Source organism: Meles meles, chromosome 20 (assembly GCF_922984935.1).
Source record: "Meles meles chromosome 20, mMelMel3.1 paternal haplotype, whole genome shotgun sequence".
Classification (NCBI taxonomy): Eukaryota; Metazoa; Chordata; class Mammalia; order Carnivora; family Mustelidae; genus Meles; species Meles meles.
In genome coordinates, this window is record NC_060085.1 from 57,317,380 (window position 1) to 57,343,206 (window position 25,827).

Here is a 25,827-nt window from a genome sequence, read left to right on the forward strand (position 1 = left end):
TAAGGATCCCCGGCTGTTGGACATTTAGACTGTTTTCCGTGCCTGTGGGGTGTTATATAGAAAAACAAATATATTTGTCCAGGGGACAACTTAGGATTCTTTGGAGTTATTTGCTGCCAAGGATGGGTTCCGAGTTTTACATACGAGTTTTTGGAAAGCTTTTGATGTGGTGCTTTCTAACGAGGTACCATGAGTGGGGCCCAGGTGGTTTCTTGGTGCCGGGAGGGTGGGCAGGAGGTTTTTGTGTCTCCTGCTGTTATCTTTCCGCTTAGGAGTCCCCTGGTGATGCCATTTATGAATTGCCCTTATGGAGCTCGTGAAAAAGGCTATGCGCTCGTTCACACAACCCTTTCATTCTGCAGTACAGTTGATGGTCTCGTATAAAAACCAGTGTAAGCTGACGAACTCCGGGTGCAATTCCTAATTGGAGCATAGGGACAAGCACTCCAAACTGCATTATCTTCTTGGGTGCTAACTCATCGGAACGTACCCTGGGCTTTTAACTTAGTGATCACACCCCAAGCAAAACCAGGTTTTCTCTGAGGAGTTTTCTCGTGTGCAGCTGTAAATGTAGGTGCTCACGTTGCTGAAGAACAAGAGAGGCCATGAAAATGCCTCCGAGCCCTTACTCTGCACGGGTCTGTGCTGACTTCCGGAAGGCCCGTGTGTTGGTCAGCGGCTTGGATGCTGAGGGTCAGTGTGGTTCTCCCAGCTGCACATCGTGGTGGTGGTTCTGTTGGGTGCTGACGTCCTTGCCAAAGTGCGAGAGCACCTGACCCAGGAGACCCTGGAGGTGGAGTGGCAGTCGGGTGCCGTCTTCTGTGCCAACCCCTCCGTTCCCATCCCCCAGCCACAGGCCAGGTCCTCCGCTGTGATGCCATCGTCGACCTCATCCACGGCATTCAGATCGTCTCCACGACCCGTGAGCTCTACCTGGAGGACTCCCCCCTGGAGCTGAAGGTCCAAGCTCTGGACTCTGAAGGTGAGGACAGGCCCCCGACAGTTTGCTCGCTGTCCCCTCACGTCCGGCCCTGCCGTTTCCCTGGGGAGGGTGGTTCCGGCCGATGGCAGAGCTGGTGCTGGGGAGACGCTGACGAGGTCAGGACCACCGAGTGGCTCTTGGACCCTCGGGGGGCTGACACTCTTTGCCCTCTGTGGCAGGGCCAATGAGATAGGAAATTTGGCAGTTTCTAGAGGCTGATTCTGTGCCCGGGACCGTGCTGGGTAATGCATGTCTTTGGGAAGCTGACCTCCGGTGTCATGGCAGCAGTAGGAAGCTGGGAGATGCTCCCTGGGTCACTGCGCTGGAAACAGTGGGAGTGTCCTCCTTGCCCGGCTTTGAGGGCTGGGGTTGGCTTCCTGGTCCGGGTTGCAGGGTGCACCGGGTCGCCTCCCTGTGCTGGCCCGAGTGCCGTCGTTCACTTTACTTCACCAGAGTCCAACTCTGCATTGTTCTGGGGTTCTGAGGAGATCTGTTCTTGGCCTGTCTTGGGTGCAGCCTGACCTCTTGGGAAGCTGAGCAAAGGGAAACTTGCAGGTTAAGATTCCCGTTGGAGAAAGTGACTCAGGCAACAGATGTCTTTCAGAGGAGGGATCTCCAAAACGTAGGCCCAGTCCTTGGCTCACCTTGCCTTTGAAACCTTCCCTGGCCACTCCAGCTCCCTCTGCTTAAAAATAAAATTCTCTAGATTGGAACTGCCCAACTTAGGGTAGTATCTGCACTGGGGGGTGGAGAGTTATTTGTGGTAGGGGCTGTCTCATGCTTTGTAGGGTGCTCAGTAACATCTCTGGCCTTCACCCATGAGAAGTAGTAGAATTCCCCAAGTTTGTTATTTAAAGACTTTGTTTGTTAGAGAAACACAGAGAGAGAGAGAGAGCACAAGTAGGTAGAACAGAAGGCAGAGGGAGAGGGAGAAGCAGGCTCCCTGCTGAACAGGGAACCTGATGTGGGGCTCAATCCCAGGACCTGGGATCATGACCTGAGCCGAAGAAAGATGTTTAACCTACTGAGCCACCCATGCACCCCAGAACTCAAGTTTTGATGACCGGAAGTATCTCCAGCCATTGCCGAGTGTGCCCGGAGGACAAAGTCACGGTTCTAGAGCATCGATCAGGTCCCTCCTTCCTGTGCATTCATTTACCAGATAAGTTGCCTCACTTATCTGATCTGCTCTCTGGTCTGTGAAACTGAGCTAGTGACGCTTATGTGGGGCTTGCAAGGACTCAGTGAGAAGCATGTACAGGGCTTCGTGCTGGGCAGCACAGAGCGGGTCTCAGTGAGCCAGGTGGCGTCTGAGCAGTTCCACCTGCCGGCCGTCCCGCCAGGTGCTGGGAAGGAAGGGCTGCTTCTGCCCCAGTAGCTCAGGCTGTAGGGGGGACCACGTGCATCCCAGTAGGTGCTGCTTGTCATCAAATCAGATGTAAGGCAACCTGGGCACGTTGGAAATTGGGTGTGGGGGACAGAAGCTAGGATGGTCTCTTACGGACATGCTGTTTGCCCGAGCCATGAAGAGTGTGTTGTTTGCCCACCTTGGAAGGCCATTTTCTTCTGGAGTAGATGAAATTCACAGCAGGGTGGCAGGGCAGGGGATGTAGGAGGTAAAGGACCTTGCATTGCCCACATGGGGTTTGCACTTGGTCTTCAAGCGAGGGAACTGGGGGAGGGGTTTGCACAGCGAGATGATAGGAGCTCCCCACGGGGATGACTCATTGATCTTGGGAACAAATGACCACACTTGACGCCATGCTGGGGCCAGGCACTCCTCTGAGCACTTTGCATGTTCTAACTTCATTTCACGGCCAGTGATGAGACCGAGGCACAGAGGGTGAACACACACACACGTGTGTGCAGGGAGAAGACATATAGTTAATATGTAACACAACCAGAGTCTGAGCTCCGGCCTAGTCCTTTAGTCCACTCTCTTGGCCTGGGCTCAGCAGACTGTTCCAGTGAGGGGCCAGAGAATAAAGGTTTTAGACTTTACTGGCCACGCCGTCTCTGCTATTAACTACTCGGCACCCCCCACTGTCGCTCTAAAGCAGCCCTAAAGGTTGTATAGTGGCTGTGTTCCAATAAAACTTTATTGACCACCTGCTCTTGACTACTCTGTTTTATTTCCTGCCTTAACTTACTTGAAAAAAAAAAAAGATTTGTATACCGTGACATTCATCCATTTAAAGTGTACGGTTTGGTGGTTTTTCATATATTCACAAAGTGGTACAGCCATCACACTAGCTGACTTTAGAACATTTGCGTCAGTACAGAAAAGAAACCAAGTACCCTTGAGCAGTGACTTCCCATTCTTTCCTCTCTCCGGACCCTGGCAACCACTACTTTTGGTGTGTATAGATTTGTCTATTGTGGACATTTTCTATAAGTAGAATCATACAATGGTACAGTCCTTTGAGTCTGACTTCTTTCACTTGGCATAATGTTTCCAAGGTTCATTCACGTTGTGCCGAGTATTTCCTTCCTTTGTATGGCCGAATGACATCCCACTGTGTGGAGAGAGCACATTTGTTCATCCAGTCCTTTGTTGATGGACATTTACGTTGCTTCTACCTTTTGGCCGTTGTGAATAATGCTGCTGTGACTATTCATGTGCAGGTCTTTTTGTGGACGTGGTTTTCATTTCTCTTGCGCATCTGCAGGGGCGGAATTGCTGGGTCACAGTGTAACTCTGTGTTGGCCTAAAAGTAATGGCAAAGACAGCAGCCCGGTTTTCTGGGGCTTCTGCTAAGCACTGTTTTTTTTGGCTTCTGAGATCCCACAGGTGGGGTGGAGCAGGACCTGGGGCCCATCTGGCACTAAGTGCCTTACCCTTTGCACTGTAGAGGGAGCTTTTCCAGATCCCAGATGCTCTTATCTGGGTTGCCAGCCAGGCAGGGAATGCAGATGAGGACTATTGCGGGGGGGGGGGGGGGGGGGGGGGCAATAGGGCATGGTGGGGAGTGTGGCAAATCCAAGACCATGATCCCTTCTAGCAAGGCTGAGCCAGCCACTGGTCTACAGAGGGACACTGGCCTAGGAAGCTGGCTCTGTAGACTTTCCAAGAGAACTTGGGAGTTGGATTTATTTGGTGCATTTCTTCATTTGAGATGATGGGACATAACTCAACAATGTGAAAGCAGCATTGCCTAGGTGAAAGCAAAGCCACAGCTCCTAGGAGATGGGGCCTCAGAGCCACTGGTTGCCATCTCCCACCCCATTGCGGGGTGTTGATTGACGCCCAACCAGACCTTGTACTCACACTAGAGTGTTAGGACCCACTCTAAGTCCTGTCTCCAAAATCATTACTGGGTCCCAATTGGGCTCACATGTCCTGACATCCCAGACCGCAAGCCGGACTGCAGAGCTAAGTCTGGCTTGGGTGGCTTGCCATCTCCTCCACACAGGGACCCTGGGAGTCCCAGCATCCAGGGGAGAGATGAGCTGTTGCCCTTCATCCCCTGACCCTTGAAGCCTCAGTTTCCCTTTCTTGAAATGGGGGTATAACACCTGCTTTGCAGAGGGGTGGTCCTGAATGCATTTTCCTCTCCCCCTGGCCCCAGGGAGTTAACTCTGATGCCTTTCTGCTCCCCGCATCCTCCCCCATCTGCTCCTGCAGGGAACACATTCAGCACCCTGGCTGGGCTGGTCTTTGACTGGACGATCGTGAAGGACACGGAGGCTGATGGGTTCTCGGACTCCCACAACGCTCTGCGGTAAGAGGTGCCTCACCTTTGCAGGAAAAGCAGGAAGGAGGTGTCATTTGGCTCCACGCAGGGTGGGGGCTTTGAGCAGCAGCATCAACATCAGCAAGGAACCCAGGGTCGTCAGGATGCTGGCCGGCATCCCCCATGACTGAGCAAGGACAAGCATTTCGGCTCCCACAGCTGTATGGGAACCTTGCTGCTTCTGCTGCCCGCTGGGGTGCGCTCTGGGTGTGGGAAATGGTGAGGGAGGCTGGCATGCCCAGGTGTGGAAGAGAAGACTTGCCCCAGATAATGGAAGCCGTCACATGGTACAGGGAAGGGTTGCACGTGGCCTCAGAGAGCAGCCCTCCGCTGGGGGTGAGTTAAAGGGGAGACAGGTTGTGGCTGGGAAGACATTTCCAGCCCTCACAGGAGCAAGAGGCTGTTGTCCAGCACTGGGGGATACAGATGGGCTTGTTCCGTGCTATGTACCACCATTTTTGCCGTTTTGCAGACATAGAAACAAAGATTTAAGCCGCTGGTCAAGTTGGTCAGTGGCAGAGCTAGAACTGGACTCACATCTGTATAAATCTTCACTAGCCGATACGGTAGCCGCCGGCCCTGGCTATTTACATTGACATGAGGTAAAATGAAAACCCCAGTTCCTTGGATGTACTGGCTGTGTCTCACGTGCTTGTTTGCTACGTGGCTAGTGGTTATGACACGTTGCACAGAGAAGATGGGGAGCAGAAGGTCCTGATGGCCAGTCCTGGTGGAGACCCAAGGGCTGGGCTCATATCCCTTGCTACCGTGCAGTGCCTCAGGCCTTATCGAATCAGGTTTTAAAGTCTCTTAAGGGAAGAAGATCTAATTTTTAAAAAATATTCTCTTATAATCTTTATAAATTTTATTTTAATTTCAGTATAGTTAGCATACAATGTTATGTTAGTTTCAGGGGTATAATATAGTGAGTCAGCACTTCCATGTATCACCCAGCGCTCATAAAAGTGACCCCCTTAGTCCACATCCCCTATGTCATCCATCCCCCCACTCACCTCCCCTCTGCCAGCCACAAGTTCTCTATAATTAAGACTCTCTTTCTTGGGTTGTCTCTCTCTCTCTCTCTCCTTTTTCCTTTGCTTATTTATTTTGTTTCTGAAATTCCACTTGTGAGTGAAATCATATGGTATTTGTCTTCCTCTGACTGATTTATTTCACTTAACATACTCTCTAGTTGCGGAGGAAGACTTAAAAAAGAAATTCTTTTAAAGATCTTTTTTATTTGTTTGGCAGAGAGAGAGCACAGGCGGAGGGGAGCAGCAGGCAGAGGGAGAGGGAGAGGCAGGCTCCCCGCTGAGCAGGGAGCCCGATGTGGGACTCGATCCCAGGACCGTGAGATCATGACCGGAGCCAAAGGCAGATGCTTAACTGACTGAGCCACCCAGGTGCCCCTTTAAAACTTTGCAGCTATTTTCAGCTTACAGAAAACTCGCAAGTATAGTACAAAAAATGGTGTCCCAACCATCTGAGAGCCAACTTGATGTCCCTAATTATTTTAATGTGCCTTTGCTACCACGAAGACATTTTCTGGCATACGCGCAACATCATCAAAATCAGGAGATGAGCACTGATGCCTACAGTCATCAGACCTCATTCAAGCCTTGCCAAGCTATCCTAGTTATGTCGTTCACAGGAAGCACAAAACCCAGCCAGAGTCACTGGCTATCTGTCGTCCTATCTTTCTCAGCCTAAGATAGCTCTTTGGTCTTTCTTTCTTTTGGGACCAAGATGCTTGTGAAGATTTCAGTTCAGTTGTTTTGTAGAATGTCCCTCATTTTGGGATAATCTGATATTCCCTCCTGATTAGATGCAGAGCTTTGCATCTTTGGCAGGAAGATCACAGAGGTGAGCTTCTGTATTCTCCTCATTGTATCGTATCACGGTTTGGTGGTCTGTCACGGACGACGTTCACGGTCATCACTTGGGGTTGATGGTGCCTGCGCAGGTGCCCCACTGTGAAGTCACTGCCCTATCCCTTTGCAATTAGTAAGTATTTTGTGGGGAGTTAAGAATCTGGTCTTTTGCTTACACTTTTCCAAGTCCAGGCTTTAGGGAACATCTCGGCTTAACCCATGCCTATTCCCATGGCAGACATCACTGATACTGTGCAAGGTGGGTTGCTCTTTTGGGTCAGAGATCTTGGGGGGGGGGGGAGGGAATGGGGCCCTCAACCTTTGTCTTCTGCATGAGCTCTGGAATTTCTGGTGTCTCACAAAGCCAGGAACATGGGCTGGACAGTCAAAGAGACCCGGATTCCCAACCTGGCCTTGTCACTTCCTGCCTATTGCCTCAGTCAAGGAGTGCAGCCCGTCTGGGCATCGGCATCCCCCTCTGTCGGAGGGAGGGGAGTATTGTGGCTAGTTCTGAGGGCGGCTGTGTGGGTCCATATGGTATTCGGAGCCCTGCTCTGGGCCTGACACCTGCTAGACATTCAGAGAACACTGGTTCCCTGCCCCAGTCCGTGCTAGCAGGTGCGTTTCCTACCGTGACAGCCCCCTGAGCGTCCACGCACTCTGCACACGAGCTGAATGTCAATCAAAATCAAAAGCACTAAGGCAGGTTGCAACCAGAGTGCCCTGGGTTTTTCATTAAAAGCAGCATGTGACACCTAGTCAAACCAGACAGGGAAGTCAGTCACAGCACACTACCGCAGCCGGCAGATCCTGGGGAGAATGGAAGCATGTCCAGCACACTGCTCTTGTTCAGGTGGAAAGGCGGGCTCCCCTGTAAGTCACAGGCTGCGAGAGAGAGAGACCACGTGGAAAGGGTCCCTCAAGCCAGCCCTGCTTCTTGCCTACACAGTGAGGTCTCTGCATCCCAATTTCTCTCCCAATGTGGGGCTTCTCCCCACAGCCCAATGCCTTATCGTGGGGCGGTAAGATGGGTGTGATACCCTCTTCCCAACACTGGAGGGTCATTGAACATCATTTCCCAGTGGCAGGAGCTGGCCCAGAGGGGTGGGTAGAACATCACAGGAGGCCCTGGGAGCCTGGTGGGCACTGCTGGCCCCACCCCAGCTGGGTCTGTGCCCTTGGGCCTGCTTCCTAGTTTCCGTGGGCCTCACCTGTCACACCTGTGAGCGTGAAGCACTTTGTCCAAGCAGGTGGTACTCATATTTCAGGGTTTACCATCATCACATGTGGATTTTGATAAAAAGCACAGTGCCAGGCTTCTTGCAGACAAAGACCTGTACGGGGCCCAGGAATCTGCACTGTTCACCAGGAGGTGGGCAGTTCTGATGTAGGAGGTTTGGGGGACACATTTCTACGCGGCGCCAAGCAGGGTACCGCCACTCACTTAAGGGTCTGGCCCCTCCCAGGAGGTGCCAGCAGCCGGTGAATCTGTCAGGGTCCTTGCTTTTGCAATCAGGTCTGATGACATCTTCCTTCTCTAGAATCCTCACGTTCTTGGAGTCCACGTACATCCCTCCTTCCTACATCTCCGAGATGGAGAAAGTGGCCAAGCAGGGGGACACCGTCCTCGTGTCCGGGATGAAGACAGGGAGCTCCAAGCTTAAGGCACGCATCCAGGAGGCCGTCTACAAGGTGGGCCCCCGGGCTTGGGGGGCACTGAGCTCCTTGAGGTGGCTCACGCCTGTGAGCACATTTAGGCATGGTACCGTGAAAGTTTCACTCTTCATGAACTGGGAACTTCAGGGTGTGATTCTGTGTTTCTATGCGTTGGGTTTGGTTTTTGGAGGAGGGGTTCCACAGCTTTTGAGGGAGGTAGTTGGAGGACCAGAGGGCACCATCTCCAGAGTCACAAAGTTGTTGGTCCGTGGTCCGTTTCGAGGCAGGTCAAGGAAGGGGATGCCCATTAACCCACTGATGTTCAGCAACCCCCCTGCACTGGTCCCTGTGGAGGGATGCAGCCAAGCCTTTGGAGCTCTGAAAAAACTGGGGGCTTCCAGGTGTCCTCCATGCCATTCCCTCCTAGGTCCCACTCTGAGCCCTGGACTGGTGGTCCCATCTGTGGAGAGCTAAGACTCATTCCGTCCCCTCCCCTTCCCCCAGTTACCCTGGCCTCACTAGCACCTGCTCCGGCACCATCTGGAGAGGGGTATAGGACAGCAGAAAGGAGAGGTCCTGGTTCTTTCCGCGTTCTCATGGGCACATGTCTGCCCTGCCTCCATTGAACTACAACCCTGAGACCTTCCTTTCCTTTGCCTGGTTCCTGGAGCTCATACGGGAAGGGTGTGGTACTCCATCCACCATTGACTTTCTAAAGTGACAGATGAGAGAACGCCTCCTGATGCCCTCTTCCTTCGTTTAGCCTGTAGACCAGGGGTCGTGGGGGGTTTTAGAAGCACAGGACATGCCATGTTACAGGGGCTCATCCCGTAGCACCCTGCAGATCGTGTTTGGAGACCATTTGCCTCTTGTTATTCGGGGCCTGAGCCCAGCCTACCCCGCCCCTGAGCTGGAGTCCCTCTTGTCCTGCCTGGTGTCTATAGGAGGCTTCCCTGCCTGCCACACTAGAAAGCACTCTCCAGAGCAGATCTGGGCCCAAGGGCTGCTTTTGTCTCTTTGGATGAGTCAAAGATACTATGCAATTACCTATTAAGTGAGGAAACCTGTAAGATGTTAGACCTGGGGCCCAGGAGACCCCTAAGAATTTGGGAACAGACGCAGAACTGGTCAGTACCCATGGGGTGCTGATCGACGCCCTCTCCACCTGAGACAATATATTGGCGTATCTGTGGATGAGAATCATTTTCTTTGCCAAGTTTTCTCCAACTTGATGAGTTGCCAATAGATCAAAGGCAAGGGAAGGCACGGGCCCCCAGAGACTCCGGTGACCCAAGGGGTGTGCTGGGTTCGACACCGGTGATTATTCTCCCATTTCAAGTCTTTCACGCCATTTCCTGATGAGGAGGGAGGTCATGGCGTGGTGGGGGTGGGGTGGAGGGACACGTGTCGCTCCTCTTTTCAGGTTTGCTCTCGGCTCCCCAAGCTCCCTGATCTTTGGGCTTTCGTGACTGGAGCCCCTGAGCCCCTGGTGGCCACAGTATCCATGATCTCACTCCTTACTTTTCTTTCTGTGTAACTATGATGACTGCACACTGAGCTATAGTGTATGTTAATGTAAAGTGACGTGCTCAGCACGGTCCAGCAGTAGCCACTGGACACGGGCCTTGTGAACACACAGGGTTCCCCGGGGCTTTGAGGGGTCTGAAGGTATGGGGCTCAGAGCATTGCCTTGTTTCTTTACGCTAACTTCCCTATCCCCATGTAAGCATCCTGAGAAGTTCTAGATTCTCTTTTTCCTGCCCACACAGCTCCCTGTTCCCCATTCGCACCTCACTTCTTCTTCTTCTTCTTTTTTTAATAAGTAGGCTCTGTGCTGGGTGCGGAGACCAGCGCCAGGCCCAAACTCACGACCCTGAGATGGAGACCTGAGCTGAGGTCAAGAGTTGGAGGCTTAACTGACTGCACTCGCTGAACCCCCCTCCCCCCACCTCACTCTTTTTATCCTCTTTCTTCCAAGCACGTGCGCCCCGCGGAGGTCAGGCTGCTCATTCTGGAGAACATCCTTCTGAACCCGGCTTACGACGTCTACCTGATGGTGGGGACCTCCATTCGCTACAAGGTGCAGAAGATCAGGCAAGGAAAGATCACAGGTGGGTCACTGACTCAACGTGGTCGCCATGGTGGAGACTACCCTTTCTATCGTTGTGGTAAAACGCCCATAACAGAACTGCCATTTTCACCATTCTTAAGTGTGTGGTTTGGTGGCACTGAGATAACTCACATTATCATGTCACCATCCCCTCTAGCCCTCTCTGGAACTTTCTCATCTTCCCAGAAAATACGAGCTCCGCATTCGTCCTCCCCCAGCCCTTGGCAGCGGCCATCTTTCTTGCTGTCTCTGTGACTTTGACTTCTCTGGGGACCCCAAAGAAGATGAATCCTACTGTATTCATCCTTTTGTCACTGGCTTTATCTCATTTAGCCATAATGCCCTCAGGGCTCATCCACATTGTAGCGTGTGTTAGAATTTCCTTTCTTTTTAAGGCTGAATCACACTGCAGCGTATGAGTATTGATATTTGTTGAATGCTTATCCATTCGTCTGTCGATGCACGCTTGGGTTGCTTCTGCGTCTCGGCTATTGTGAATAGTTTTACTAGGAGCATGGGTGTGCAAATACTCTTTTCAGGACACTGCTCTGGTCCTTTCGGGTGTGTATCCCTCCCTTTGTTTGGAGAGCGTCAGAAGCTGTGAGTGCCACACAGCAATGGGTTTGCCTTTGGTCTGCTACTAAGTGCCGGCCAGTCTTGGCCGGCTACTGCCCACCCTTTGGGGCTCAGTTTCTCCTTCAGATACCTTGAGGCCTTTCTGCCTATGCTTTGAGGCCAAAGTTAATTAGTGGATATGGATTTGTTCTGGTAATTCTAGAACGCTGTGGACCTGGGGTACATTTTATATGGTGAGTCTTCTTAATGCAGCACCCATCCTCCTAAGAATTATTACTATTATTATCGCTTTTTAAAAAAGTTTATCCATGTCTCATGGCCAGAGCCCAGGAGGTCAAGAGTGTCACTCACCTGTCCGAGGGCTTTGACATGTGTTGAGGCAGTTGTCTCCCCCAGGTTGGAGGGTCACTCTGTGATGCAAGGTCTTGTATAAGAAGCACATAGATGCTTTGGTATCCAAGAAACTTGGGTTTTGTTCCATAGAAGAGGTCCTGAAAGACCCTGCCTCACCTGGGAGCAGTGGATCTGGGGAGCAGTTATACTGTGAGAGAGCACTGTTCCCCTCAGACTGTGGAAGCTGGGACGAGGCTCCTTCTGGGTAAGAAGCAGGGCAGGGGCTCGTGGCCAGAGATCTGAGAGCTGGGCCCCAACCAGGGAGGGCAGTCAGCACGGTTAAGGGTGGATGATTTAATGAAGAGGTCTTAAGAGCCCACCCCGAATTAGCTCAGCTGTCACAGTCCAGAGGAACAGCACATCTCAGGGGACCCAGAGAATTTGTGGGCTGGGTCGCTGATCTACCATAGATCTCAAAGGGTCAGAACACACAAAAGATAGCCCAGGACAGGAATTAGGAATGTTGTTGCCTCCCTTTCATCAGTGGAGAAACGGGATCGAAACTTCCTCCAAAAATGAACACAACCTGTGTAACTGATGGTTCTGGTTGACTCAGGTCTGGAGCGGCTTCCACAAGGAAGCCTCCAGACGTGAACCATCAAGGTCCACCGTGACCTAGTCATACAAATGGAAATTCTGCTCATTTGTTTTAGATGGATTGGGCTTGGGTTTTTTGTTTTGTTTTGCTTTTTAATTGATGTACAAGTCACATCACTGTCATTTTGAATGAGCTGACTGGACAGGGCTGAGGACTGATGACAGGACAGGGATGTCAATTTCTGCTGTTGCCTGTCTCATGCAGCACCCTGCATTGGCTTAGAGAATCCTAGGTTAGAGGCCAGTTACCTGGACTTAAGAACATGCAGATCACTATAACCCCAATTAATTCTTTTTCTTTTTGTTTTTAGTTTTCCTTCCTTAAAAATTTATTTTTTCCTCTTTTCTTCCATGTCTTTATTTCCCTTTTGTCTGCCTCCCTTTGTTGGGTGGCTCACTTTCTTGCAAGCCTGTTTATTGAGCACCTACTCAGTGCCATGGTCTGCGGGCTGCTGCATATGTCACCCGGGTTCCTGCCTTCCTGGAGCACACAGCCCAGCAGTCAGTCTGATCGTTACTCTGCAAACATCTTACAAGTGGGGGCAGGGGAGGGAGGAGAGGGGCTCTTGGAGCTCCTAAGCAGGGGGATGCGTGTTGCCTTCAGAGCAGTGTTTCCAGCAGGTGGGGGGTGGGGAGACGCTGGTCCCTCCCCTCAGTTCTTAATGGTGTTGGTGTTTGTGCTGCTTGAAGACATGATTGGCACAGTAACCAAATTACCAGACAGAACAAAATGCGGGAAGGCCATGCTGACTGAGGAACTTGGTGTCTGAAAGAACTTGGGTGGAACGGTGGAAGGGACAGAGACAGAAATGCACCGAGGCTGGGAGAGTCACCTGCCGAGGCTGGTGTCAGTGACCCGGGTGTCAAAGGGACTTGGAGCCCAGCACCCCCTTGAGCTGTGGCTGCCTAGAACTAGCTCATATGGGCTGTGTGAGCAGGGGCTAGAGCCAGAGGTAGGGGAGTGAGCTTCCCATCCTCCTGGACTCAGATCCTTTCCAGGAGCTCCATGGTCATCCCTGGAGCCTACCCTGGTGGGGGGGTGGCAGGGGGTGAAAAGCATGTCCAGAGGGTCAGCCAGGCAAGGTCAGGAGGGTCACAGAGCCTGGTCTCCTAGAAGCATGTGGGCTTCCTGGCTTACAGAAGGGCAGCCCTGGGGATGGCCCTTTGCCCCCTGCAGATGATAGATGGGCTGGTCCGGTGCCCCAAGAACAGCCTTCCTATTTTTACAGATAGACCGTGACCCTGAGCGTCTGCAAAGCCTTCCACATTCAGTGCTTTTCATAGTAGCAAGCTCTGCATTCCAAGAGGTGTTCCAGGACTCAAGCCCCTTATTTTCATTGTCTTAGGATTTTGTAATTATGTTGTCATGCAAGATCTTTTGAGAATCAGTATGTTCATTTCTCAAAATGGCCTCTTTGTGTGGAGAAGTTTAAATAAGGGAGGAAGCTAGCACTTCATAAAACAGCATAAAGTAATACTGCTTTATGCTGTATTGATTGAGCAGTGGAGTTATTTTCTTACGGTGTGGATCCTTGATGCTCTGCTGCCATATTCTGAACATAGAATCCTCAAGAATCTCAGCCCAGTTTGGCTGGGCTTCCCCCGGGTAGAGAACGAGGAGATGGGCTGTGTATATGCTAAAGGATTCTCCATTCTAGCATGTGCCGGAATCACCCAGAGGGCCTGCGCAAGCTCAGAGCTTCGCCGCCCCCCCCCCCCCACCCCAGAATTTGTTTCAGCAGCTCTGGGGTAAGGTCAGTCATTGGCAGCTAGTAGGTGACATTGATGGTCCAGGAGGGCCCATACCTTGAGAACCCTCTGCTCTACGGCAAATTCTTGGGGATTTATCAGAACAAACAGAAGATACCCTAAGACAGGAGGTGGACCAGTTGCCTCCCTTTTAGAGTTCCCTTGGGAATTCTTGGAAGTCTAAGGATGCTCTAGCTGAAATTCCTCCTGGCCTTGTCCCCGATGCCTGCAGGCCCTGAGCTGGGACCCAGGGAGAAATGGTGACCAAGGGTACGATCTGTGGCTCTCCCTCCCTCCGCTCCCTTGCTGGAGGGCCAGGATGTGGCCACGCCTACAGGGTCCTGAGCAGGTTGCTTGGTAGGAAAGTTGAGGGACAGGACTGGGAGGGGTCAAGTAAAAGTGTTCCTGTGCTCTTTGGTTTTTTAGTTTTTTGGTTTTCTTGCTTTTTTTGTCTTCCTATTGTTGTTGTTGTTGTTGTTTTTTAATGTTCAGTTAGCCACAGTATAGTACGTCATTCGTTTTTTGTTGTAGTGTTCAGTGATTCATCCTGCTGTCTTTGGTTTGAATCCCAGCTCCACCACTCCCCCGCCGGAGAACCCTGTGGGATTCTTGCCTCGATTTCCACAGCACCACCGTCTTGAAGGTGTGGGTATCAGCAGTACCCGCGCCAGGAGTTGTTGTGGGATAAAATGTGGTGATGAGCCCCTAAAGCAGCAGGCACGGTCCCGCCACATCTTGTTTTTGTGGTCAGCAGTAGCCATTTATAAGAGCATTTGTGGTCACTACCCACAGAGTGTGGAAGATGGACGCTGAAGTGGCAGGTTTTGCAGGGTCCCTCATTTCCTGGGGAAATCGTTTTTCATCCCGGTCCAGATTGAGTGAGTTCTCTTCTACAACGTGACACTGAGCTGGGAAACCTTGATGGATGGTCAGGATGGTGACAAGAGAACATTCTTTGCAGATCCTAGATTGAGCTCCCTAAACCCAGTGGGAAACCATGGACTGATGCCTTTTGGAAACCCCCCACTCCCAGAGGCCACATGGCTCCAGTGAGCCCCACCCTAGGCCCCTCGGTGCAGCAGCAGAATTCACTTAACTCATGGATTCTGCAGGCAGCCTACAATTGCTGTCAGAAGCTGTGCTTAATTAGGAAAAAAAAAAAAAAAGCAGTTTATGACAGTCACTAAAAAACTGATTGCTTCTGAAAATTCATGGAGTGTCAGTTTTGTCCACGGGCATAGAGAATACTGTTAAAATTTAAAGTGTCGAGAAATTATAACACTGTGTGTTAACTATACTGGAATAAAAAAAAAAAGTGTTGAAGAAACTAAGCAAAAAAAAAAAAAAAAGAAAAGAAAAATCAAGCAGTCATACGATGGTCGGGTCCAGGGATTTGGGGTGGGGCGGGAGTACTGGTTCATAATGTTCCCTGTCTTTGCTCTTGTCTCTCCCACTTGGTTCTTTCTGCTTCTGGGCGGCCAGAGCTGTCAATGCCTTCCGAGCAGTATGAGCTCCAGCTTCAGAACAGCATCACGAGCCCCGAGGGAGCCACAGGCCAGTCCGTGGCCATCTTGGACCAGGAAACGTCGACGGTCACCGCTGTGCAACTGGGACAGAGCAGCCTGGTCCTGAGCCACAGGAATATCCTTTCTCCAGCCCGGCTGCAAGTCCATATGCGCGTCCTGCAGAGGAGATTGGCCTGTTTAGGAGTCATTTTTCTCCCCGAAAGCTTGGCTCGGCTAAAAATAACCCTGTTTTCCCTCAAGGTCTGAAAAATCAGAAAGAACTGAAATAGCAGCACGGCTGTGTGGCATCGCTCACCTCCGTGGGTGACTCACTAGAGAGGCTCCGGGCTGGGAGGTGGTGGCAGGAGCAGAGCCTCGCTTCTTACCTCCAGAACCTTCCCTGGCACGGACAGCCCCATCCAAGGGGCCTGCCCAAGGCTGTTTGACACCAGCGTGTGGGTTGTCTCTGTCCTAGCCTTGTCCGCGTGGTCTCCAGTGTCCCTTGCAAGAGACCCTCCCCTGCTTGTGTGGGAAGCATGGCGGGGCCTCTGATTCTAGAACATGGCTTTGTTCTACTTGGCCTCAGGCAAGAGGGTTTTCATCCTCTCTTCCATGCATGTGATGTCTCGGTGGTAATCAGGCTGCCCTAGCCTTGCTGAATCCTGCCACCTGCTCTGTTTGCCTTCATGTGTTTTGTTCCTTAAGTAAGAATTCAGGTATCCGCATGCAGGGTGCTTCCAGGTTACCCAACAGCACCATCTACGTGGTTGAACCCGGATACCTGGGTGAGTCTGGTCATCATGAGTCCTTGCAGATGCTATTGACAGGAGTTAAAAAAAATAAATAAAGGCAACAGCAGTTGCTCAGAAAAAGCTTCACCCTGGCCAGCTCTGCCAGCTTTTTTGCCAGGGCTGCTCCCCAGTCCTTCCTGCATTGATGCACAAAAACAAGCAGAGGGTAGGCCAAGGTCAAGGTAGGTGGGTAGCTCCAGAAGGAGAGAAGTGTTTGGGTAGAGTCCAGAGGGTTTTGTCTCCTCCTGCTTCCTATACCACGGCTCTGTCCAGACCTGACCATGGCTGTGGACATCTAGAGGTTGGGGGCCCCAATGATCAGCTCAGTGACAAAGGAGGCCCTCAAGCAAGGAGACACTTGGTAAAAGTCTCAGTGGGGAAGAAGGCGAGGCATTTGACCAAGAGAGGAAGGGAGGAGCCTGTGGTCACGGAGGACCTTTCGGGGCAGAGCCCGGGCCCAGAGCTGCTGTGACTGTTGAGTGTTTGAGAGATGTCTTGGACACACGTGTAGCCCAGGTCATAGAGATGATGCTCCCTTCGAGTTTCCTCCCTGTTGACGTACCTGCTGGGTGTACTGAATGGGTTCAGGCAAGAGAATATGCAGCAAACCCCCGGGTCCTCCTGTCAGCTGCCACACGAGCTTGCTGACTGGTGCAGGCCTGAGCGGACAATGTGGAAACACCAGGCAGGGTAGCCCTATGGGTACTAGGAGCCTCATTCATTCAGAAAGGCGTCATTCAGGTGTAGACTCACTGTGGATTCAGATGTAGACCTACTGAGGATTCAAAGGGTAGACCTACTATGGATTCAGAGTGCAGATCTTGTGTGGATTCAGAGGGTAGACCTACTATGGATTCAGATGTAGACCTACTGTGGATTCAGATATAGACTCACTGTGGATTGAGAGGTAGACCTACTGTGGATCCAGAGCGCAGACCTACTGTGGATTCACATGTAGACTTACTGTGGATTAAAGGGTAGACCTACTGTGGACTCAGAGTGTAGATCTTGTATGGATTCAGAGGGTAGACCTATTACGGATTCAGATGTAGACCTAATGTGGATTCAGATGTAGACCTACTGTGGATTCAGATGTAGACTCACTGTGGTCTTGGAGAACAGACTCACCATGGGTTCAGAGTGCAGACCTATGGATTCAGATATAGACTTACTGTGGATTCAGAGCGCAGACCTACTATGGATTCAGAGGTAGACCTACTGTGGATTCAGAGCGCAGACCTACTATGGATTCAGATGTAGACTCACTGTGGATTCAGAGTGCAGACCTACTGGGGATTTGGTTCATACAGTTACGATGGATTCAGAGTCTAGCCTTCAAGTGGGCAGGCTCAGGTCTGAATGAGCCCTACAGCAGCTGGTGTGGGATATGCTCAGGTGGTGCTGGGGCCGCTGAGGGCTCTGCCCCGCATCTGCATCCCCAGGGCTGCTGGTGGGCATTAGGTCTCCCCGTGATTAGCAGCTGTTCTTTCTCCTTGGAAGAGTGCAGGTGAACAGTGTGTGGGTCCTACAGGTATGCCTCCTACCATCTTCTTCCTCAGCAGCATGCCCCTGTGGCCCAAGTGGTCAGGCTTTGTTGCCTGCCTGTTTTGTAGGGTTCACAGTCCATCCTGGTGACAGGTGGGTGCTGGAGACCGGCCGCCTGTATGAAGTCACCATCGAAGTGCTTGACAAGTCCGGCAACAAGGTCTACCTGTCAGACGTGAGTGCCTGCCTTGGGTCCCAGCGGGGTGTCAGTGCGGGATGTGTCTCCTGGAGTGGCCCCCCAAAGCTGCAGAACCCCCATATAGGCAAGCCGAGTTCAGGAATTGCTGATGGTGCTGCTATGTTCATGGGGGACAGTACCGTGACATCCCTGGTGCCTCTCTGGACTTTGTGAACCTGCGAATCTCTGCCCCCCCAGCCCTACCCCTGCAGGGCCCAAGTGGGGAGAGGGGGGCCACAGGCTCAAGAAGGTTCAAGAAGGCAGTGATGGAAAGTAGCATCTGCCAGCTACCTTCCTGCTTCCTTGTCATTAGCCTGAGACTTCATGGTGCTGAGAATCTGTCTCTGCCTGCTCTACAGAAGATCAGGGAACAGTTCCTGACCTTTCCCTGCGGGCCAGGAATACTTGTAACTGTCTAATGCCCGTAACTATGACCTAGGCCAAGCTTAGCTTTCTGGCTCTAGAAAGGAATGGCAGACATAGAGGGACAGGAAATCTCGGCAGGTTTTGGTCCTTTGTGAGAAGTTCCCAGGATCATCAGCTAGAAAGTCTGCGACCTTCTTAGGGGCTTCTGGGGTTTTAGAAGAAGGAAGCAATGTTCCCCCTTGGGCAGCTTTGCAGGTCATTGCTTTCCTTGTGTTGTTTTACATAGACTGTCGATCAACATTTTGGGGGGAAGAAAGCTCTAACAGATATTGGTGACCTTTTGGTGTTTGCTGGTTTCCTCTTTGGAACCTCAGGGTCTGAGAAAGCTGACGATAGTAGGCTTTGGGCTCCCCTGAACACCGCATGGGTAATCACAGCAGGGCCATGTGGGGAGAGGGTAGTTTCCTGGGAGGGGGTCAAAGGCCAGAGGGGACAGAGCCCAGTTCTACATCTCGTCTAGCTGCTCTGCTGGTTTTGGAGACCTCTGGGCCTCAGGGGGCCCCGTGGCCCAGCCTGGCTGCTCTCTGTGGGTCACATTGCACCTTTCCTGCGTTCTGACTCCCAGACACACTCCCAGAAACACCTCTTTCACTCATCCTGCCTCCCTTCCAGAATATTCGCATTGAAACCGTGCTGCCTGCTGAGTTCTTTGAGGTGCTCACTTCCTCCCAGAATGGGTCATACCATCACGTCAGGGCAACAAAGAGGGGCCAGACGGCCATCGAGGCAGCCCTCACCTCCGTGGTAGACCAGGCAAGTCGGCACCTCCCTCCCTCTGTCCCCTGTGCCCTCCCAGGCTGGACACGCACCGGGGGAGCAGGGTGCCCAAAGTTCAGCCTGGTGCGCCACTCTTGTGGGTACCATGGGGGTTGCCTCTCATCCAGGCTCGTGGGGGCATGTCTGGTGGCATGGCTTTGGGCCTTCCCTGTCCCCTATGTCCACACGGGGTACCCCTCCTCCTTTGCCCTTTGCCAGCCTCTGTCAAGGTAAGCCTGCCCTTCTGGGATTGGGGTGGAAACCCTGTTAGGGAAACGGAGCTGGACTCGTATGTCTAACTGTGCCGTTTCCAGGAGCCATGAACACCCCTCTGGCTATTTTAGCTCTTGGATCCTTTAAAGTCTTTTCATTTTCCCCCTTCATTTAAAAGGCCAGTCTCTTCTAGGCATGCATGAGCAGTTTTTTATTGATTGGAACATTAGCACGGGTATTCTTATCTTCCTACCCCACACGAAACCTGTCCTGGCCCCTTAACAGGCAGCAGAAAAGAACGGTCTGCAGGCCAGACTGCAATTCCTACCAGTCTGTCACTGCAGCACCAGGGACTTTGGGCAAAGTTGCTGCAGTGCCCCATGCCTCAGTTTCCCCATCTGTCAAGTGGGGGTAACCACAGCATCCCAGGTAGGGTGCTGCGGAGGTGAAGTCAAGCAGCATTTACTTGCGTGGCTGTTCCAGAGCCCTGGGAAGCTGTCTCCATGGAGACAGAGAAGGCTGCAGGGTATCTAGCATCTTCCTTCCTGCTCCCAGACCATCAAGGAATCTCTTTGTGACCTGATCTCCAGGGAGGGGCGGGGGTCTGCTTGACTGGGAAAACCTCTGATGACCTGGTTGTCATGGTGATGTGCGGCACCCTCACCTCTTTGTAGGACGGAGGGGTCCACACATTACGGGTGCCTGTGTGGAACCAGCAGGAAGTAGAAATTCACATCCCCATCACCCTCTATCCGAGCATCTTGACGTTTCCGTGGCAACCAAAGACGGGCGCCTATCAGTACACAATAAAGGTAACCGTGATTCCCCACTTCTGGGTGCATTCTTTTGGGTGTTTCCGTGGGATTGGGGCTTTTCACCCACCCTGTTTCTTTTACTATTACCTTCTAGTGGTTGGAGAGAATTTAAAATCAGGGAATTATATGCTTCTTGTATTTTCTGGGGTTTCTATCACAGCATTGTATTTTGGTAAACAGAAAAAAAAAAAAACCCTGAAAAACAGAAAAGAAAGCATAATAAAGAAAACCTGGAATACAGATTTAACTTCCACCTGCATTTTTTGTTGTTGTTGTTAAAAACAAAAAAGATTATTTTCTACAAGTAGTGTAACTATCCCCGGAGAAAAATGTGAAATTCCAGGGAAAAACATCTCTAACTGTGTCCCTTGTCTGTCAAGTGTTCTCAGTCTCTGATATTCATGTGCCCACCTGGCCTTCACTGGCAGGGACTGACTCCCATGGGGGCTTGAGTCCCCATCAGTGACCAGTAGAGTGCCCATCAGTCCCCGCTGCCTCCCTGGCAGTGAGGACTGTCACTGGGATCTGCTGCCTGTTCACGCAGGTGTCTCCCCTTCCTGGTCTCTCTTGGGCTCCGGGGTGGTGGCCCCTGATGTGGGAAGCCACTGGGCTGTCTCTACTCCATGGTGGACGACCAGGAGTGGCAGGGGTATGTGCTGGGAGGGAGTGTTGGACCTGGTCAGGGAAGTAACTTCTAGCACCTGACTGTGGCCCAGGGTTCTCCCACTCCAGTCTGTAGGTGCTCCCTGATCTGGGGCCACTGTCACAGGTGACAGTGGGTGTCAGCCACAAGACCCCCAGAGTATGAGGAGGAGAAACGAGGCAGGGCAAAGAGAGTGAGGTGGGGAGATGGTCTCCAGCCAGAAATCAGCCGATGCCAGGGTTTTCCATGGGGTAGGAAGCTGCTGACCATGCGAGTCAGAGTGAGACAGAAGGACGGACAGAAAGACCAGGCAGGTGGACTAACCTGACGGTTCTTCTCTGCAGGCCCGTGGTGGGAGTGGGAACTTCAGCTGGTCTTCGTCAAGCTACGTGGTTGCCACTGTCACTGTCAAGGGTGTGATGACCACAGGCAGTGACACCGGGCTCAGTGTGATCCAGGCGCATGATGTGCAGAACCCGCTACATTTCGGGGAGATGAAGGTGAGACCTCAGGGGCCCGGAGCTCAGGATGGCGGTCTCTAGCTACCTCCTCACATCCAGTCCTCGGTCTTGTACTTGGTATTGGTGGTGGGCAGGGGGATGGACATGACATTCCCCACCAGCCAGGGGATGGGACACAGAAGGGCCAGGGTCAGCATAGGTGGAATTTCTGAAAAGGAGATCAGAGAACACAGAAGACATGAGATACTCAAAGGAGTCATTCTAGAAAACTCCTCAGACCTGAGAGGTCTGAATCTCCAAATCAGAAGGGCCACTGAGTGTTGGTAAATTCACAATGAGAGGGAGGCACCAGACTCCAGGACACCTGGCTCTGACTCCTTTCCTCTCCATGTACTGGGCCCCTACACCTGGCTCTTCATCACAAGTGATGTTGGACCAACTCACTTAGCATAAGGCCTTGGGTGGGAGTGGTCACCGGCCGCTGAGCCTCTGCCAGCCCCACCTCAGCCTCCTGACTTCTTGACCCTGACCTCAACCTACCATTGTTACTTCATTGAGAGCAAAAGTCAAAGCTCCATATGTGATGTGTCCAATCCCAGCCTGCCCTTTTATTATTTGGAACATGGATGGACAGATGATTGTAGTCTTTTTATTTGGATCTGCATAGACACACACACACCCATCGAAAGATTGATCTCATTCTCGCATACAAAGTGTTGTAACTGAGACCCTTCAGCTACAGCCCAGTTGTGGAATATGGGATAAACTATGACCACCTTGCTCCCTTCCCCTGCCTCAAGCTTCCTGATGTCAGCACAGGTACCACCTTTCACCTGGTTGTCCGACCAGAAGTCCGAGGACAGTTCCTCGAGAGACAGTGTGTGTCATGGCTAGAGCCTGGTTCTGGGGCCAGACTGCCCAGGCCAGACTCCACGGTGGGTGGGCAAGTCCCTTAACCTCCCGTGCCAGTGTCTTCATCAAATAGAGATTACTAAGAGAATCTTCTTAAGAAACAGGCTGAGGGGATTGAACTTAGCAACATTTTTCAAATAGAACCTGGACTAGGGAAAGTTTTGTTTCATCAAAGTGTTAGCTGTGGCAAGGTCACCTCTTGCCCTGTACTGTGGCCTTCTTTATAATTCCTCCAGTAAGCCGAGCTGCTGCTTGGCTCAGGATCTTTGCACATACTGTCTCTTCTTCCTACAACGTCTTTCCCCCACGCTTCTGTGTGGCCACCTCTGACATGCCCCTAAGGTCTGAGCTCCTGTGTCACCATCTCAGAGGGGCCTTCCTGGACTCCTCTGTCCCTGAACTCACTCCAGTCCCAGCACCCATGTCCTCCAAAGCTCAGTCTTATCACTGACGCATCCTTGGTGCCCAGAGCATGGCAGCTCTTAGTAAATACTGGCGCAGGCCCTTCCTCTCGCATGGAGCCTGCTGACCTCCGTCTGCACCCCTGCCCTCCAGGTGTATGTGATCGAGCCCAGCAGCATGGAGTTCGCCCCGTGCCAGGTGGAGGCCCGTGTGGGCCAGACCTTGGAGCTGCCCCTGAGGATCAATGGCCTTATTCCTGGCGGGGCCAACGAGGTGGTCACCCTGAGCGACTGCTCCCATTTTGACTTGGTGATTGAGGTGGAGAACCAGGGCGTGTTCCAGCCGCTTCCAGGTAAACCAGCACTGGTGAGTGGGTGGGCGCCAGACAGGGATCAGGCCAGACTGCCGAAGTTCTCAACATGGGCTGCCCCAGATTCCTAAACGGAGGGCTTGAGGGTTACAGCATCAGGAATGGCATCCGTAGCCTTGTCCCACCATCAGCAATGGTCCGGTCTAGCTCTTGCCCACGTGTGAACTGCTCTGTTGCTGGGCTTTCAGAACCTCGGGTTCCACATCTCTAAAATGGGTATCATCCTAAGTAGAATTGCATGTCCTCGTGCCCGTTACAGTATCTAGATGGTAGGAGGAGCTCAGAATACACTGTCCATGGGGATTTTGGGTGGTGACAGAGTCCTGACACCTTGGTGGCATGCAGGGTCCGACCCCCTGAATAGTCGAAGCTGTGCACATTGCTCTGTCCTCTTGGGCATGCCGGGCAGGGTTTCATTGGTGATATAGGTGGTCTCAGTCTCTTTCCCAGGCAAGATTGCCCAGGTTGAGAGGACACGCGATGGGACTCAGGTCCTGGTTCTCAGGAAGGGGCGGCCCCAGGCTCCCAGCACCCTCTGGGTCAGTTTGAGGTTCCACCCTCTCCCTATTGGAGTTGGCTGCTGGGGTCCCATTTCCTCCTTGTCCTCATCATTGAAGTCCCCCTGAAAGTCCTGGGGCTGTAGGCACTGTTAGGGTCCGTGATCAAAGGAACAAGACTGACACAAAGCGAAAATCAAGCAAAGTTTAATTTCGCGCCATGCATCAGAAACCAAACTGCATTAGAAACCAAACTGCATTAGAAACCAAACTACATCAGAAACCAAACTGCATCAGAAACCAAACTGCATCAGAAACCAAACCGACTGGTAGGTGCCCGAGTCTTGCTGGGGACCACCACCTCCCAGTCGCTGGGGTCCCCCCTGGAGGCTCCCTGCCTCACCCTCACTGTACCACAGACCCACTCCCGGCGTGGCTGCACCGTTGGCTCTTGAGAGGCTGCTCCTGATGGCGGCGCTGCCCGAGGCGGCGTGGCTGCTTGCGGCGGCGCTGCTGCTGCTACTCTGGCTCAGGGTGGCGTCGCTCGTGGCATCGCGGTGGCGCCGCTGCCGCTGCTGCTCTGGTGCACGGGGCGGTGCCGCTGGCTGTGGCGCCGCTGCCGCTGCTGCTCTGGGCGGTGCGGTGCACGGGGCGATGCCGCTCGCTGTGGCGCTGCTGCCGCTGCTGCTCTGGGCGGTGCACGGGGCGGCGCCGCTCATGTTACAGCTCCAGGCGGCTCCGCTGCTGCTGCTGCTCTGGTGCACAAGGCGGTGCCTCTTGCTGTGGCGCCGCTGCCGCTGCTGCTCTGGGCGGTGCACCCGGCGGTGCCCCTCATGTTACAGCTCGCTCGCGGTGGTGCAGGGCTCTTGCTAAAAAAAAAAAAAACCCTCCCCACCCAGCCTCACGGACCATCTTTTATAGAGGTGGCTGAGCCCAGCCCACACACAGGTGGCCAATCGGATTTCAACCTACCACAGTTAATATATGCACACCCCTCTGACTGAATACGGCGATCTGGCCTGGCCCGCCCCTATATCCGGGGTTTACAGTTCCTCTGCCTAATCAGGCCCCTACAGGCACCAGGGAGCTTCTGGTGGAGCCCCAGGGCTTTGGACTTGACAAGGCTCAGTGCCCAGGGTGGGCACATCTCAGCTCTTGCTCCGCCCTGTCCCCTTCTCTTCTCCCAGCCTCCACTGGTTTTCAGCATCCTGTTCACTGAGCACCACGTAAGTGCCGTGCTCTGGGGGTTCCTGGTAAACACGAGGGCATGGTGTCGCCTTCATGGCCCACACAGTCTAGCAAGACCCATCCTTCCGCAGGCAGTTATGGCACTTGGAACGGAGTGCGCCTGCGCGGAAGCCCAGGCCCCGGAAGTCCCTCCCACTGTTGGGCGGGTCCTCGGCAGAAAGGCCCCAACGTATTCCCGAGCAGAAATATGCCCAAGGTGGGTGCCTAAGCCAGTTTGGGGGTGTCTGGGAAGGCTGCTTAGAGGAAATGAGAGCGGAACCCGAAGGATGAGAGGGGACAAATTGGGGAGCGTACCGAGGAGCGGGAAGAGTATGTCAGAGGCCAGAGACCGCAGAGGCGGTGGCACGTTCCAAGTTGGGCCCAGGTTCGTGCAGGTGGATCTCTCATTGCTACGGTGGAGGCCGCAGGATGGGGAGAGCCTGGGTACTGGGGGAGCCCTGAGTCTTCCCACCATGCAGGCTGGGTGGGAGGAAGCTCAGGGGGCTCTTCTGCCATGTGTCAGGACCCCCGGTTCTCCAGCACCCTCTTCCCAGCTATGCAGAGAACCTGGCGTCCTGGCTTATAATTTAGGGCCGTGTCCAGAAAAGCGCTTGCCCAGACTCCCCGCCAGCAGAGTCCACGCTCAGACCTAGCATTTCCCTGTCCAGTGTATGTAGCTATGAACACAAATCGGCCTATTTGGCAGAGTTGCAGTTCCCGGAGCTTGTGGGCTCTGCGCGTGGACTCCCTAGCCCACCCTTGGTGGTATAGGGACTCCTGCCCAGGGCACAGCAGACTTAGCTCCTTGATCACCCCAGCCAGGAAACAACCCCAGTGCTCATCAGCTAGCAAATGGATGAGCAGACTGGAACCCTTGCAATGGAGACTCAGCAATAAAGGGGAGCCAGCTATCGGCCATGCCACAGGCTAGATGAATTTCAAACACATGCTGCGTGAAACCAGCCCTACGCAAAGAACCCACTTTATTGATGTGCAGTGTGAGGCAGACTGATCCTCACAGAGAGACTGGTCATGGATGCAGGGTTTCTTTTTCCGAAGAGGAGATGTTCTAAAATTAGCAGTGATAGCTATGCGACTCTATGAACATGTTAAAAACCACTGAATTGTGAGTACCCTCTAAATGGGTGATTCTGTGGTGAGTTATAGTTCAATGAAACTGTTATTAAAAAGAAAAAACTAACAATGAACACTGTTATGCTGTAAATAAACAAATAAAAATAAAAAAAAAAAGAAAAAACTAAACTGGGACACTTGGGTGGCTCAGTCGTTAAGTGTCTGTCTTCAGCTCAGGTATGATCTCAGGGTCCTGGATTCGAGTCCTGCATCGGGCTTCTGCTCAGCAGGAAGCCTGCTTCTCCCCCTCTCCCTGCTTGTGTTCCCTCTCTTGCTGTGTCTCT

The 25,827-nt window shown here is 52.6% G+C and overlaps 1 protein-coding gene across 1 annotated transcript in view; it reads left to right on the forward strand.

The window, feature by feature from the left end:
- NUP210 (nucleoporin 210) overlaps nt 1–25,827 on the forward strand; it is a 104,804-nt gene that overhangs the window by 20,179 nt on the left and 58,798 nt on the right. The window contains exons 3-13 of the mRNA XM_045990659.1: nt 851–982; nt 4,608–4,704; nt 8,129–8,279; nt 10,222–10,354; nt 15,151–15,309; nt 15,890–15,958; nt 17,578–17,684; nt 18,726–18,866; nt 19,757–19,894; nt 20,885–21,040; nt 22,469–22,667. Of these exons, the coding sequence (XP_045846615.1) occupies nt 851–982; nt 4,608–4,704; nt 8,129–8,279; nt 10,222–10,354; nt 15,151–15,309; nt 15,890–15,958; nt 17,578–17,684; nt 18,726–18,866; nt 19,757–19,894; nt 20,885–21,040; nt 22,469–22,667 (1,482 nt within the window). The remainder of the gene's footprint in view (nt 1–850; nt 983–4,607; nt 4,705–8,128; nt 8,280–10,221; nt 10,355–15,150; nt 15,310–15,889; nt 15,959–17,577; nt 17,685–18,725; nt 18,867–19,756; nt 19,895–20,884; nt 21,041–22,468; nt 22,668–25,827) is intronic.